Genomic DNA, 16,128 nt, shown 5'->3' with positions numbered 1-16,128 from the left:
TTTTCCATCAAAATATCATTTAATCCTTCAGGGTCCTTAAAAACTGTCTAAGAAACAGTGTGTGTGTGTGTGTGTGTGTGTGTGTGTGTGTGTGCATGTGTGTGTGTTCCTAAATGAGAACAAATTCCACCTCCTCTCCGTCTCTGTTTTAATTTCCCAGCAGGATTGTGTATCTGTGGCTGTATCTGCACGGCCGAGGTGAAGGATGAGGATGTTCATTCTTTCTTGGCCCAATTTATTTATTTTATTTGGGCAAGCGGGGGGGGAGGGGTCTATTTGTGTCGCTGTACTTGTTTTAATAGGATTTGCTTGAAAACATGTTCATGTTTTGGAAGCGCACACTGAGGGTTGCTGGTTTACAGAATAATGCATCACTTAATCACTTCACGGTTTGGATGTTTCTGTTTGTTATTGCTCCTGATGAACACCGCAAAATGAAGTGTGTGTGTGTGTGTGTGTGTGGGTGGGTGGATGGCACTAGTAAAAGTGAGTGTGTGCTGTGAGTGAGTGTGTGTGTGTGTACTTTGTGTCTATGAGAAAATGGCTTCTAATGAGTGTTCATGGCTCTAATGAGTAGCTCTGCAAACATGATCGTGTGTGTGTGTGTGTGTGTGTGTGTGTGTGTGTGTGTGTGTGTGTGTGAGCTCTTGTACTTATATCTTTGTGGGGACCAGTGTTTTAACGTTGACAGTGAGGACTGTTTTACACAAAGTGGTATTTTAGTGTTTAGATTTGGTTCTAGTCTCATTGGAAGTGACACAACTCTCAAGACAATCCTGTTTTTTTTTAAGTACATTTATATCTCGCAAAATATGTTTAAATTCAGATTTTTTTTAGCAACATAATGAGAAAATGTTATTAACGTAAACGCTCCAAAATGTTGATACTGAACAAAATCACTAAAATGTGATGTGTGAAGTATTTTTTTTCCTACGACAATATTTTCTCCTGCGATGCTAAATGCTATAACTAATCATAGAGGTTAAAGAAGATGTTTAAATACTGCAGCAGTGATTGATGCTCAGGACACAATGTGTTTTAAGATTATTAACAGTTATTAAAAGTCGCACACTTTAACTATAGTCTTTTTGTTGGCTAACACAGGATGCTAACCGGTATCCAGTGCAAAGAGTCTAAAAATATAGCACATATCACTCACTAAAAAAGTTGCTTGTGAACATATTTTAGGCAATAAGTCTAGCTTTCGTTTGAGGACATGGGTTCGCGCGAGCTATTCCTGTAAATAAGCAACCTGTCACTTTGTCCTTTACCTGACTTTGTGCCCAGCAGCACTTCATATTCCTTCATTCCTGTTTGTCATGAAGACGCGCGTCACACATAAGAGGACGGTTCTCAGCATTTAGCCACAAAAACTTCACCGTAAGTTACGACCTCTCTCGCACCGCCTGCTGTCCCAGAGTGCTTTGAGAGGCAGCAGCGTGCCATACGACATGAATAAAACACTTAAGGAAAAGCAGTTCCTCACAAGCACACGAGCACGAACCTGCATTTTCTTTTAATGAATAATAAAAGTGAGTAGTTATGCAAATATTTGTGTGAGCAGGAAACTGACGAAGGGTATTACTTGTGGGAAGACACAATATGAGCTGCCTTCAAGAGTGTGTGTGTGTGTGTGTGTGTGTGTGTGTGTGTGTGTGTGTGTGTGTGTGTGTGTGTGTGTGTGAGTAAGACAGCCAGAGGGAGATGATGTAGATTTTTTGGTTTATACGGGGGAGGTGAGAAACGGGGAGTGATGGACTGGTGTGTGTGTGTGTGATGGCAGGTGGCGTGGTAGTGTGTTTTCTGCTCAGACACACACACACACACACACACACACACACACACACACACACACACACACACACACACACACATGTGCCATCTGTAGCCTCCCAGCAGAGCTCAGACTGGTCAGGCCGAGCTTATCGGCACCAAAATACAGAAACCACTCGTGTCTTACGAAATCTCTACTGTGTGTGTGTGTGTGTGTGTGTGTGTGTGTGTGTGTGTGTGTGTGTGTGTGTGTGTGTGTGTGTGTGTGTCCTTAGACTTGTCTTTCCGACAATGTGGGGACTTAGATCTGCTCACACGGTCACATTTCAGGGACTCATCTTCCAAGCTGGTCGAGCATTATATTTTAAAGTTTATGATTTAATTGTTTTGGTAAGAATTAGACATTTAATGGTTATGATGAAAAAGTCACCTCCTTTGTCTTCAGAAAGGGCAACAGCGTGCCTACTTGTTTTCAGACAGAACAAAGGGAACATTGTCTTGAATAGACGATGAGCCAAAGCTCTCAATAGCTTATCAGCCCTGTTATGGATGATGTTGAGCCCAAAGATCAACTAAATTATGTTTTGACCCCGTAACATGCTGACGTTTAACCTTTCCGCCCAGGAGGTGGAGTTTAATTGGCTCACTTTTCACTGTCATTTCATTGTAATGTGCAATAAAGCGCGCACAAAAGAGTCACAAAGCAACCGGGTTATCGTGACGACAACAATAATAAACTTTACTTTCAAAGCAAACCGCTTTTCAAGATAGAAATGGCCGACAAACAATGATGAAAACCAACAATAAATCGCACACGAGCACCTGCACACACACATCTCTTTGTGGGCTGTTGGGAACTTGAGGAAACATCAGCTTGCGGAGTGAATTCCTCCCGTATGTGCAAACTTAAGATGCTACCTGTCAGCGCTTTCACACCGAAAATAACTGGAAACAGGAAGTAACAGGAGAGGAGTTCCCCCTCAAACTGCTGCCGGCGTGTTTTCTGGAGTGACACCGCTTCAACCAAGGAAGACTCCCGTCTCCTGAAATTATGTTATTGACATAATTGCCCTTTATGTCAGCAACTAGTTAACACCTTTTTTCCCCCGCTCTGGGTAATGGAGGTAGAAGTACATGAGGGGACTTCACTAAGCGTTAAACCCATGGCGATGTGGTTTCGGGCGTGTCAGAAGTGAAATGTTTCCCTTTTCAAAGCCAAAGGGTTTTTTTTTTTTTTTTTGCGGAAAAGTGTTGTGGAGGAATCTTCGGGTTTCTGGAGAGGAAGTTGGAAGAGCAGACATTGTTTGGACAGACGGATCCAGATGAAGGAAAAAGACGTGGATGGAATAAATGGACGAGAGAGAGAGAGAGAGAGAGAGAGAGAGAGAGAGAGAGAGAGAGAGAGAGAGAGAGAGAGAGAGAGAGGTGACTCTGCAGAAACACTGCGTCATTCCCGGCTTTCGCTCCGCTTTGCAGGAGGTGAACGTAACAACGGCACAAACTTCACCCCATAAACGCTCCCGTGATCCCTTCCAGATGTGTGTTCAGGAGTTCGGGGGGTGTGTGTGTGTGTGTGTGTGTGTGTGTGTGGGGTGCAACACAACACGGCGAACATGTTAACAAGCCGTAGTGTTTGAGGGCGTCGGCGGCTCGTGAGCTCAGTCCTCCGGTAGCCTGGAAAGGAGGCGGGGAGAGGAATGCTGTGTGAAAATTCCCCTTCGCCGTCTGGGTCTGATTTATTTCAAGAGATCGTCTTCCACGTTTCCCCATTTGGGTTAAATTTGGTAACATCGCCGGCTGCCAGGTGTGGTCACTGCTGTGGTCAGTTTGCATTTCAACTGCTTACCGTTTTTCTGTAGATTAAAGACCGACACACACACACACACACACACACACAGAGAGACCGTTTTTATTCGCACAATCTTTTCGCACACTCCTGTTTTTACACACAACGCAAACATTAGTCGGCAAAAAAAACATATTGGACTCTGTGGTCTAAACCAAGACGGAAAACTTTACGACTCTTTTTCAACCTTCGCTCTCTGCGTTCTGACCTTTCACAATAAAAGACCCAGACGTCTAATATTTTGAAGGCGAGTGTTTTTGCATTTTTTTTGCAAAGGCTTTTTACTCTTTTCTTTGTCTAATCAGACATTATGACAAATGCTGCAAATTTGTTCCTGTCGAAAAAAGCTCCAAACCTTTTTTTAGCTGGATTAATTAAAATAAAGTAAAGTGTGGAGACGCTGCGGGAATCACACGTGAACTCCGTCATGGACATGAAACGTGCTGAAAGTCAAACATTTGGATGTTTTCCAAAGTAAAAGTCCCTAAAAGTGGACTTTCAACTTTTCCACACGTTCTATTGTTTAAAAAAAAATCATAATCATTAATCACAATACTTAAAAAATTGCAATATGTGTTGAATTGGCTTCCAAGTATTGTGATAAATACATCAGCCCAGCTCCTCCATAACTTGGTGGAAATTGCTCCCTTGGGTAAAAAAAAATCCATTATGTCTCATGTTCAAATGTGCATTTCTCTGTAGAAAATTCCCATTTAAAAGCCTCATAAATGAATGGATCCGGTGTGTTTTCCGTCAGCTGCTGGTGTAGAGTTCAACCAGCAGTCCTTCGAGGTGCAGCAGTGGTTTTAAACCTGCTGCTCGCCGCTGGCTTATTAGTTTTGACATTTAACCCTCTTGCTCTCGCTGTTCTGTGCGTCAACCCGGTGGCTCAGAGTGCCAGTTTTTAACGACATGAAATGTAAATTCGAACATCTGCTGTCGGCCTTGCAGGGTGGGATTGTTTCGCCCCTTGAGCAAGGCATTCGCTACGGACAGCTGCTCTTTGGAGGGCATGAGCCGGTGCGGTTAATGAGTGCGGTGAGGAGATGGAGAGGAGGCTGCAGGGCTGCAGACCGAGCGGCTCTCCTCCTTAACCAGAGTGTGAAGACACAGGCCCACTTCATTAAACGGGCCCCGGCTCGGTAAACACCGACTGCCTGTGAGCGAGCGAGTGCAGCCATCTGCATGCAGACAGACACACACACACAGATACACACACTCCATGTCGCTCTGTCTCTGTCTCCCTATGGCTCTTGTTTTATGAGCTTCTGTAAGACATGGCGGCGGCGAGGAGGAGGAGGAGAAGTGGAGGTTTCATGCGATGAATAAAAACGGCATCACCTAAAAACATGGCCGTCGACTCCCGAGACTTCCCCTCGACACACACGGAGAATAAGACGCTCAAATAACTCGATTAAAAGATTTGAAAAAACACAGTTTGTGCTCTGAGAATGACCGCGTGTCCGACACGACGGTGATGTTTGGTAATTAAATGCGTTCAGGCGGCGGCGTTGCAGCGCGTCGGTTAATTAAATGACCCGCGGTACGTCGGCGTGCACCAGCAGGTTTCTTCACCTCTCCAGGTGTGGGGAGCGGCTTGTTATTGATTGCTCACGCCATTTTTTTCAACTTCTTCCCGTGTGATTGTGTGAGATTCTGTTGTGTTGAAGTGAGGAAGTCTCTCTCTCTCTGGGAGGAGGCATCTCTCCGGCCGGGTGTCTGTCCACTGAGTTCATTTCAGTGTTTTTTCTGTCCGGTCTGCAGCGTCAGGGGGAAATTTTCATACTTCCATAAGTAGCGTGTGTGTGTGTGTGTGTGTGTGTGTGTGTGTGTGTGTGTGTGTGTGTGTGTGTGTGTGTGTGTGTGGCCGCAATAACAGTAGAGTTTAAAGTGCACCTGCTGATTAAAGTTCGACTCACTGAAGGAGGACTGACCTTTTAAAGCTTTTCACATTTTTATTATTATCCGCTCCACAACAACAACAACAACAACAACAACAACAACAGTGCTAACTGTTCTTTTAGTGCTGCTTTTGTGGCCGAGACCATTTAACGGCGACGCCCCCGGCTCGACTTCCTGTCCCGCGTCTTTTCCCCTCTGAGAAAGACTGGAGCTGAAGGAAAGTCACGGCCGGAGGCCTCGAGTTATCCATTCTCGTGAACGTCACATCTCAGGAACGCCCGGAGGGAATCTCTCCGAATTTGGCACAGACATCCATGTGGAGCCGAGCATGCACCGATTTAATTTTGGTAGTTAAAGGTCGCCGTGACCTCACTGGGCGGGATTTTAATTCACACGCTAATTGGGGCAATTTTTTTTTTCTCGGAAATTCAGAATCAGAATAATTTTATTGGTCGAGTACGTTGCACATATGAGGAATATGACTGCCAGAAAGGTGCAAAACAATCAACATAGACATGGAATAAAACAATAAAACAATACATAAATAGTAAAAAAAACAAAACAAGAACTATAGTGCTATAATAGATAGCAACAAACAGATAACAACTATTTCAAAGAAGCATTCAAAGACTTGCAGGTTGTGACACTGTGTCCTCAAGACCTCAGACATCTATAAATGTCTCCAAATGTCCAGCAGAAAGAGAGAGAGAGAGAGAGAGAGAGAGAGAGAGAGAGAGAGAGAGAGAGAGAGAGAGAGAGAGAGAGAGAGACCATAAAACACACCAGTAAATCAAGATGTCTGTGAGAGATTGTGAGAAAGAAAAAGCAACAACAAAAACAACAATTCCCAACGTGCAACTCAATGAAGAGGCTCTTTAAGAAACCGCCGCCTGACGAGCCGCCGTCCGTCTGCGGCGCTAACGTCGTTAGCCGCGAGAGGAATCCGCCGTCGACGGCTGAATTCCTCGAGTCGGAGACGAGATGGCGGCCTCGAAGCTTCGGTCCGAACCCGCTGGGAAAAGCACGGCCTGGTTACGTCAGGAGGTGTGTGTGTGTGTGTGTGTGTGTGTGTGTGGGTGTGTGTGTGTGTGTGACGACGGGTCTCATCAGAAACACATTCTCACCTGAGACCTTGGGAAAAGCTGCTCTCTTGTTAGGAAAGGTCAGAGGTCAGCTCCAACACGGTGCACCCCCCCCCCCTCACCCCTCATATCTTCAGCTCATGAGATGCTCGCCGGGCAGAGTTGTTTCCACAGCTGGCCGCGGGGAGGAAGACGCTCGCTGCGTCACTGAGCATGTTCTGGACAGCGCTATCTATTTGTACAGCGCTCACTAAGTGCTTTCAGGATGTGCGGCAATCATGGAAACACCGATAAAAGAAAACACAGCGATTATGAAGACCCGTCCGAGGCATCTCGGACTACATCCTGTGGGGGTTTTCCCCCATCGTCACAGTCTCCAGGCCGGGTCGGCACAGATCATCTGCCGGATCCGTCCAAAATGTGTCGGACATGCGTGACCCCGCAGCGTGAAGCGGGGAAAACAAGAGCAGATATTTACAAGTGGCTTTTTCCAAGCGTCGCAATTATCATTACAGAAAAGAAAGAAGGGAAGAGTCTGTGAGTTCGTGAAGGTCGGCTGTGTGAGATCAGCCAAACCGATGACACGGCGATTTGTGAGTCATCCGGCGTGCAACATCACTTTTACTTTCTTGCGAGTCATTTTCACGGCGGGTCTATATATATATATAGTGTGACCTCACTGCAATATAAACATTTAGTATGAGAAGAATACTACGTATGGTGTTTGTGAGGAGAGGCGTTACATTGAGGGCGAGTTGAGACTTCCTGCTTTCCATTCTTAAGTTGTGTTGTGTTATTTACTGAGTTTACATCCTTATTTTAAGCACAAACTCTGTGTTTTTCTTCGTCATGACGTGTGAAATGTCCTTAAAATGTTGCCTCTTATCCGTCGTGTGGTTGCACGCTGGAGTTTTAGTTTGTTGTGACTCGCTTTTCTTGTTGTTCATGTGGATGAAACACAAAATTGTTCATCATTCGAGTGCATTTCTCATAAATATCCCTCCGCCCGCCACGTCAGCTTTTCCACAGGAGTTTATCTCCTCCTCTTCCCAGAATGACTTTCAACAAACACCTCAAACATGGACCCTGGACTGGGATCCTCTTATCTGAGGCCTGTTGTGTTTGTGTTTGTGTAGTTGGACCGCCGCACGGCGATAACAGCCGAGGATGTTTCTCTACTGGACTGAATCTCCAAAAGTGATCAGTGCATGAAAAACTATGTCGTTGCTTTCCCTTAAACATTTGTAGTAAATTAACTTCCTGGTGTAAAATCACTGGAAAAAAAAGAGTTTTTGGACAAATAAATTAGTTGCAGACACGACAACTACTCGTGCATGTGTTCGCCATCTGTGTGCGTTCAAGCAAAGACGTGTAAAAAAAACTCAAGGAGGGAGAAAAACCAGCGCTCGCTAATCCGTTACGGCGGGTTAACGTACAGAAAATACTAATTATGAGCTCATGTTCATCCAAAGATCTAAACCTTCTCCTTTCTCCCGCTGCAGGTACGACTACGTGGAGGTGTACAACGGCTGGGACGAGCTCTCGCCCATGCTGGGGAAGTTCTGCGGGAAGATCGCCCCGTCTCCGATCATCTCCAGCGGCAGCCAGCTGCTCATCAAGTTCGTCTCCGACTACGAGACGCACGGGGCCGGGTTCTCCGTTCGCTACGAGGTCTTCAAGACAGGTGCGTCTCCAAAAAACACTCGCTAAAGGGCCAAAAACACTCGCTAAAGGGCCAAAAACACTCGCTAAAGGGCCAAAAACACTCGCTGAAAGGCGAAAAACACTCGCTGAAAGGCTAACAACACTCGGTGAAAGGCCAAAAGACTCGTTGAAAGGCTAACAACACTCGGTGAAAGGCCAAAACACTCGTTGAAAGGCTAACAACACTCGGTGAAAGGCTGAAACACTCGCTCAAGGGGTAAAAACACTCGCTGAAAGGCCAAAAACACTTGCTGAAAGGCTAACAACACTCGCTCAAGGGCCAACAACACTCGCTGAAAGGCCAAAAACACTCACTGAAAGGACAAAAACACTTGCTGAAAGGCCAACAACATTTGGTGAGATGCCCGAAACACTCGCTGAAAGGCTAACAACACTTGCTGAAAGGCTAACAACACTCGCTGAAAGGCTAACAACACTCGCTAAAGGGCCAAAAACACTCATTGAAAGGCTAACAACACTCGCTGAAAGGCTAACAACACTCGCTCAAGAGCCAAAAACACTCGTTGAAAGGCCAAAAACACTCGCTGAAATGCCGCTTGCTGTCGTCGCAGCCGCAACCGCTGCCGCAGCCGCTGCCGCTACCGTATTGCTTTGTGACAAGCGGCGTCCATTAAAACAGGAGCGTGGCTGCATTGTTTGTGTGTTTTCTCCTCCACGCTCCGCTGTACGTGATGAATCGGCCTCATGGAAAGCTTTTACATTCCCTTGTAGTTCAGCCAGGTTTCCACCGGTTTGGTCTGTGTTTTCTTTAGATCAATGGCGTGCATCGTGTTGCTGCTCTGAGAAATAATCAGCGGTTAATTATTACTTTTTTCTACGTGCTTCAGGAGGCTCGAGAGCACTAGGGGATGAAAACAAATCAAATAGATTCAGATTTTAGGGAATTCCTGTCCTCCTGTGACTTAAAGGGGGAAATGTGGTGCCGGGTATTCTGCAGAGTTTTGTTTATTAAGTCATTTGATGTCTGAGGGGGCGAGAACACGGTCGGATTAGTAACCCAGAAGAGAAAAACAAGCGTCAAATTATTCCCAATAGCTGCGGGAATCGTTTCAGATACAACCACCAACAAAACAATAATAATAAATGACGTATAGCACTCAATAAATGATATGTGAAGTACTATGACATGCTGTTTGTGGCTGAACCACATGATCATTAACCAGGAAGTATAAAGACGGCAAAAAGTCAAGGTGTATTTATTTGTTATTTTAACCCAAGCGACGATCTTTTCTTGCAGTTTTCTTGTCTAAACCTAATAAAGTTGTTTCCTGTGGAGACAGAAGTTTATTTTGAAAAGAGCAACCACTTGAATTTGACACGTTTTGCTGGACTTTTGTAGGAAAATGCACAAAAAGACATTGCATACGTCGACATAAACGCTGTATCTGTTTAAGATGTGGGAACGCTGTGGAATGAATGATTAAAAAAAACATCAGTTTTCTTTCCGAGCTCAAACCAGCAGCGTCCCGAGAATAACCTTTCAGCGAATAAAGTCCGAGGTTGTCCCAACAAAGCTGAACCTCTGGTTCGCTGACGCCCCGACCCTGCCAAGTTACATAAACTCAAAGACCCAGAATGCAGCTTGGAGGATGAGGGGGGAGGGGGCGCAAAGCAAGCAGGAAGCAAAGCGGAGGAAGGAAACCCTCGCTCCCTGTGTCCTTCATTTGCATTGCCTCGTCTCCTCCGGGTCCACTTGAGCGTCTCCTGTGGCCACTTCACTTTCCACCAATGAGGGCCCCAAAGAAAGGGGGCCCAATACGACGCCCTGGGGTTCCTCCTCTCCGTTTTCATTTTGGGTTGTTGTTGTTGTTGTTGCTTGCACCCCTGAGGGCAATAACCATTCACAGAATCCTCCCAGCATCCAGGAATAACTTTTCCCAGGAGGACGAGTGTTGAACGTTGATGAAAAATGGAAAAGGCGAGAGCTTTTTTAAAAAAAGGAGAAGACAGTAATGTGAGTTCAGGGTCAGGATCTCCTCCAGGCGATGCGCTACAAAGGACGGCCCCTCGTCTGTCGTATACCTTTCTTTCTTTTTTTTAAAAATCTGCCCGTATCGACTTTAATTTCAGGGTGCAGAGTGGAGTCGAACGACAGGATGTTATTAGAGAGTCAGTGTAATACATCTTTAGAAGTAGGTCAGCCTGGAAGGAGAACATCTTTTCCCCCGGTGGGGATTTTAAAAAAAATAAAATAAAAAATGGAGCTTCCACAAAAGATGTGCGAGGATTTATGTTTGAGCACCAACCGCCGATATAATGACCAAATTGGGGGATTTATAGCACATTCGCAGTGCAGTCTGGGTCACCGCGCCATTTAATTACGGAAAAGATCCAACTTTATGTATTTTTCCTTTATGAAGGAGACAGACGTGATGGTGGTGGAAGTCTGAGAGTCTTAACAGAACACTGATGAAGTGCTTTCGGTCTGTAAATGGACTTTAAAGGGTCGGTTCCTCTCATCTTCATAACTCTGACGAATATGAACCCAAATTATCTGCAAAATTAAGAGACAAGTGATGGTTGTTGTTTTTTTAAATAATTTGAGTGAACGAAACCCTTTCAGCAGCCAGCGCCTTGTGATTTAAACATTCTTCAAATTCTTAAAACGCTGCACCGTTTAAGGGTCAAAGGTCGCTTTGTGTTTCCGTCCTGTGTCTTTTCCTTCACTTCAACACAGAAAACACATCACGAGGTCACAGAGGGAGGTGAAGGAGAATTCATAAAGACTTTCATTCATGTTTAGAGAAGCCGAGGAGATATGAAGGAGGAATGAAGGAGGTATAAAGGAGGCATGAAGGAGGCATGAAGGAGATATGAAGGAGGTATGAGGGAGGCATGAAGGAGGTATAAAGGTGGTATAAAGGAGGTATAAAGGAGGCATGAAGGAGATATAAAGGAGGTATGAGGGAGGCATGAAGGAGGTATAAAGGTGGTATAAAGGAGGTATAAAGGAGGCATGGAGGAGATATAAAGGAGGTATGAGGGAGGCATGAAGGAGGTATAAAGGAGGCATGAAGGAGATATGATCAAGGTATAAAGGAGGCATGAAGGAGGTATAAAGGAGGCATGAATGAGATATAATCAAGGCATAAAGGAGGCATGAAGGAGGTATAAAGGAGGCATGAAGGAGATATGATCAAGGCATAAAGGAGACATAAAGGAGGCATGAATGAGGTATGAAGGAGGTATAAAGGAGGCATGAATGAGGTATTAAGGAGGCATGAAGGAGGCATGAAGGACATGTCGTGTCTCTCTGTTGTTGCCTCCTCGTGTGAAACAGAGCAACTTGTTTTCTTCTTGTTGTCCGGCCGTCGTCTCCTCTACCTGCTGCACGGACGCTCCAGCACCAGCTGGGAATGTTGTGTGTGTGTGTGTGTGTGTGTGTGTGTGTGTGTGTCTTCATCGACCTCTTCTGTGTGTTTACACAGGTTATCTTTTCATGTCTTTTGTTTGTCTCGTGTTGCTACGTGCCTGTAGCGATCGCTCTGTTGTTTTGCCGTTCAGTGTGTTTATCTGGGTTCCACTGTGCGTGCACGCGCGTGTTAACGTGTGTGTGTTTGTGTGTGTGTCCACGCGTGTGCGTGTCTGGCGTGACAGGTGCACGGGACCCCGGGCTCATTTAGCTAATGGGCTGTTTGTCCTTGGAGGCAACAGGGTGACCCGCCGATGAGATGGATGCTCTGGCACCGAAGAGGGGGTTCATAAGTAGGGCAGTGTGTGTGTGTGTGTGTGTGTGTGTGTGTGTGTGTGTGTGTGTGTGTGTGTGTTGGCCTCAATATGGGTCCTCTCCCCTCCAACAAGTTAAAAACAGCTCAGGTAATCCTCCTGTCGTGTTGCTGCCGTCTTTCTCGCCACATTTAAAACCCATTACAGCCAAGCAGAGCGTCCAAAACTCAATGAAGCTGCTCTCTCTCTCTCTCTCTCTCTCTCTCTCTCTCTCTCTCTCTCTCTCTCTCTCTCTCTCTCTCTCTCTCTCTCTCTCTCTCTCTCTCTCTCTCTTTGTTTCCGTCCTCTGATCTCAGAATATTTCATTCTTTTGCATCTACTCCTGAAATCAAATAGTATTCCTTGTAACTTAGTATTTTATAACAATTACGACATTTTAGGTTTTAAATATTTCAGACATAGAGATTCAGACATTGACATTTTTTCTAAATATTTTATTTAAATATTATTATTTTATTATGTATTTTTATTTATTGGCATTTTTTATTATTTTATTATTATTATGTTATTTTTTTTTGTTGTTATTTTATTATTTCGTTTTTTTAAATTATATTTCATTATTAAAATTATTATTAAATTAATTATATTTTTATTCATTTTGTATTCATTTAATTGTTATTGTTATACTATGATATAGTTATTTCATTTAATACAAATAATTCAATAATAATCAGAAGTACCTAGAACCCAGCGTTCATGTCATAAATGTTTTATTTTTTTATTCATGAACTTTTCAAGGGAATTATTCCCCTGAAATGAACATTCATTTCTGACCTTGATAGACATGCGAGCCGCCGAGGTTTTCTCATGAGGATGGAAAGATTTACTCAGCCCATCTGCACATTCCACACACACACACACACACACACACACACACACGCACACACACACACACACACACACAGACTTGAAAGTGTGCCAGCTGAGCAGGATCGAAGCCTGCCTCGTCTCCTCCACATCATTCATCATGTCGCCCTTTTAACGACAACACCTGTGTCAACGGCATGGGGTCTGCCGGAGTGTGTGTGTGTGTGTGTGTGTGTGTGTGTGTGTGTGTGTGTGTGTGTGTGTGTGTGTGAGGATTCATGTTTACAGGCACGCTCGGGTAACATGCAGGTCACATCTGGCCTGGCAACACAAGACCCTTCGACACACACAAACACACACTTACACACACTCACTTCGTGCCTCCGAGGGATGCTTGACCCTCGCCGGCGCCTCGTTGTCGTCTTTCCCCCGCAGAGCGCCGCTCCTCCGGCCCGTGACCTCGCTCTGTGTCGCCCTGACGCTTCACGCCGCCGCCGCCGGCTGACCGATGCGAGCCGACGCACAAGACTCTCCGTGGAGCCGACAAGGAGACAAGGAGACAAGGAGACAAGGAGACCGGCTCGCGTGCGGAAAAGAAAAGACAACAACAGCTGCTCCGCTTGCACTTTCATCAGGACGACACGTCGGTGTCACATGTCACATGTCACATGTCACATGTTTCTGCTCAGCCGAGGCTTCATTTCACCTCCTGGAGGAGCGCGTGACGCCTGCGGGGGAACGTTGAGGGTTTTTACTGCAATTAAAAAGTGAAGCGAGACCTTTGCTGAAGTCTCTATTGCGCAACGCTTCTCTGTGGGTCCTTAACTGTATGAACAGTCTTCACAGTGTGTCATCGCAACCTCAAACTGTCCTCCCACTGCATGCTGCAGACTTATGCACGGATATACAGCAACAAATACAGATTGAGAGCAAAGGAAGTGAGCTCCTTTTTCAGGGAAAAACATGCAAAACTTGGAGAAACGACAATAATCTGAACGATGAGGCGATTACATCATATGCAGACGTGCATATATATGCGGCACACTGCACGTGTGCACCCTCCTAATGAAAGCCTTCACCCGTTGCACGTCGGGTGTTTTGCAGAGATGTGAGCAGGACTCGAGCCGGCGGGTTTCTCTCACCAGGAGGTGAGAACCTGCAGAACGCATGAATGGAGAAAAAGTGCCAGGAGCGAAGCGGCGGCGGCGTCCGAGGGTGCGAGATAACAGCAGAGGTTTGGGACGTGTGCGGGGACTTTCCTTTGTGTCAATGAGCGAGTGTAGCACTGTGTGTGTGTGTGTGTGTGTGTGTCTGCACACGGTGACATACGGTGGATTATCAGCGCTGTGCGTTCTTTAAAAGATGTGAATCGTGAGGAGTCCGAGCGAGAGAGCAGGTCCTCTAGATATTACAAAGTGTAACAACAACACCTTGTTTTGTGTTATTTCACGATGAATACAAATTCTGAGGTCGTGGTTGAATGATTATGTGGGCTAGTGTGTGTGTGTGTGTGTGTGTGTGTGTGTGTGTGTGTGTGTGTGTGCATTTGGATGTGTCTAATGAGCTAACAGGGTTGTATTTGTGTGTGTTTGTGTAGGGGGGGTTGTTGTTTGTTGACCATGATTGGTTGTCTGTAAACAGCCTCTCAGTGTGTGTGTGTGTGTGTGTGTGTGTGTGTGTGTGTGTCAGACTGTCACTGGGTCATCGAGACAAAAAATTGGGTCACTGTGCTTTTTTTGTTTGTTGTTGTTTTTTTTGTGCTTTTTTTTCTCACAAAAAGTCGAATATTTAACGACAGCCAGAAGCTGTGAACATTCATTTGAAGATTTTCAAGTGATTCCAAGTGTGATTTTTAACCAAAAATCATCAAATCTAGATAATAAAAAATCATATTTCAGCAAAATCACTTCACTCTAAATGTCTCACTTAATATTCTGACATTTGAAATCAATCAAGGAAACGAAACTTGTTCTTTTTTCTCTTTCTTTCCATGATTTAAAGCATTATAAGTTCATTAAAGTGCTCAACAGACACGTTGGGGTTATTTTGACTTCTATGGGTTGAGCTGTTTCCAAAGAGAAGAAACAAAGTGAAGTGAAGACGATGCTGAAGACATCTTTTGGGGCCGGTCGGCCATTTTACTCTCGTTTCCTTACTTTGTGACTTTTTCATCTGCTCCTTCTGAAAAGCAGTGAAACAACGACGGTTGAATTTAGATGAAAATCTATTTTTTTAAGACTCATGCGGTTTTTGATCAAAGTAAATCTTCATTCAGCTGAGCGAGTTTTTTACATCTTAAAGTTTTTGACATCCAGAAAGGAGAAAAACTAAAAAGGAATGTTTTTCTGTTTGCATTTCCAAAATGTCCGAGTCCTTATTTTTACAGTCTCTCTCTCTCTCTCTCTCTCTCTCTCTCTCTCTCTCTCCTCTGCAGGTCCAGAATGTTCCCGTAACTTCACGGCTCCCAGAGGCGTGGTCAAGACGCCGGGCTTCCCCGAGAAGTACCCCAACAACCTGGACTGCACCTTCATGATCTTCGCCCCCAAGATGTCCGAGATCGTGGTGGAGTTCGACAGCTTCGACATGGAGCCCGACACCACGCCGCCGCCGGGCGCCCTCTGCCGATACGACTGGCTGGAGATCTGGGACGGCTTCCCCGCAGGTGAGGGGAGGGATGGAGGGAGGGAAGGAGGGAAAGAGAGAGGGATGGAGGGAGGAGTGGAATGACAGAAATGGAGCATGTGTTAGTGGAAGTCTGAGAGGCCGAAACGTGGCCTCCAGCTTATTAACAAGCTCTTTTACGGGGGAGATATGATGCATTTAACGTTAAGTTATGATCCATGAGGATTTTGTTTCACTATATACTCATAATCTCACAAGCGTTACTGTGTTATATCACTTTAAAGTGTTGAAATGGCCCTTGTGGTTGAGGAGCTAGACCTGTTTCAAGTCTGAGTACGACCACTTTTTCATTTTCGGGGAAAAAAGGCTCGATTTTTAAAAGACTCAAAGGAAGACGAGAACAAAGCTGCAGTCAACTTGCACCAAAATGAATGCCGATACGACCTTAAGGTCCATGTTTTCACTTGATTTACCGACTCAAAGGTCCGTCTGTGGGGCGGTTATTATGGAACATGCGTCCTCCTGCTGATAAAAGCAACCAAACCTTCATTTTGAAAGCGTTTGATGAACTAAAAAGACCTTTTCCTTGTAGCCAGAGACTTCAAAACAAGCTGTAAAAGATGTACCAAAGGTATTGTTGCACCT

At 45.1% G+C, this 16,128-nt stretch overlaps 1 protein-coding gene across 2 annotated transcripts in view; it reads left to right on the top strand.

Moving 5' to 3' along the window:
- Positions 1-16,128, top strand: part of LOC137778900 (neuropilin-1a-like) — a 68,665-nt gene that overhangs the window by 14,651 nt on the left and 37,886 nt on the right. For both annotated transcript variants that reach the window (XM_068566271.1, XM_068566263.1), the window contains exons 3-4: positions 8,106-8,287; positions 15,296-15,523. In XM_068566271.1, coding sequence (XP_068422372.1) covers positions 8,106-8,287; positions 15,296-15,523 — 410 coding nt within the window. The remainder of the gene's footprint in view (positions 1-8,105; positions 8,288-15,295; positions 15,524-16,128) is intronic.

The sequence above is a fragment of the Clinocottus analis genome, unplaced genomic scaffold (assembly GCF_023055335.1).
Source record: "Clinocottus analis isolate CAN_PGR_092001 unplaced genomic scaffold, fCliAna1.0.p SCAF_11, whole genome shotgun sequence".
NCBI classification, from domain to species: Eukaryota; Metazoa; Chordata; class Actinopteri; order Perciformes; family Cottidae; genus Clinocottus; species Clinocottus analis.
Note: the sequence above shows the minus strand (reverse complement) of the source record. Positions and strands in the feature narration are given on the sequence as shown.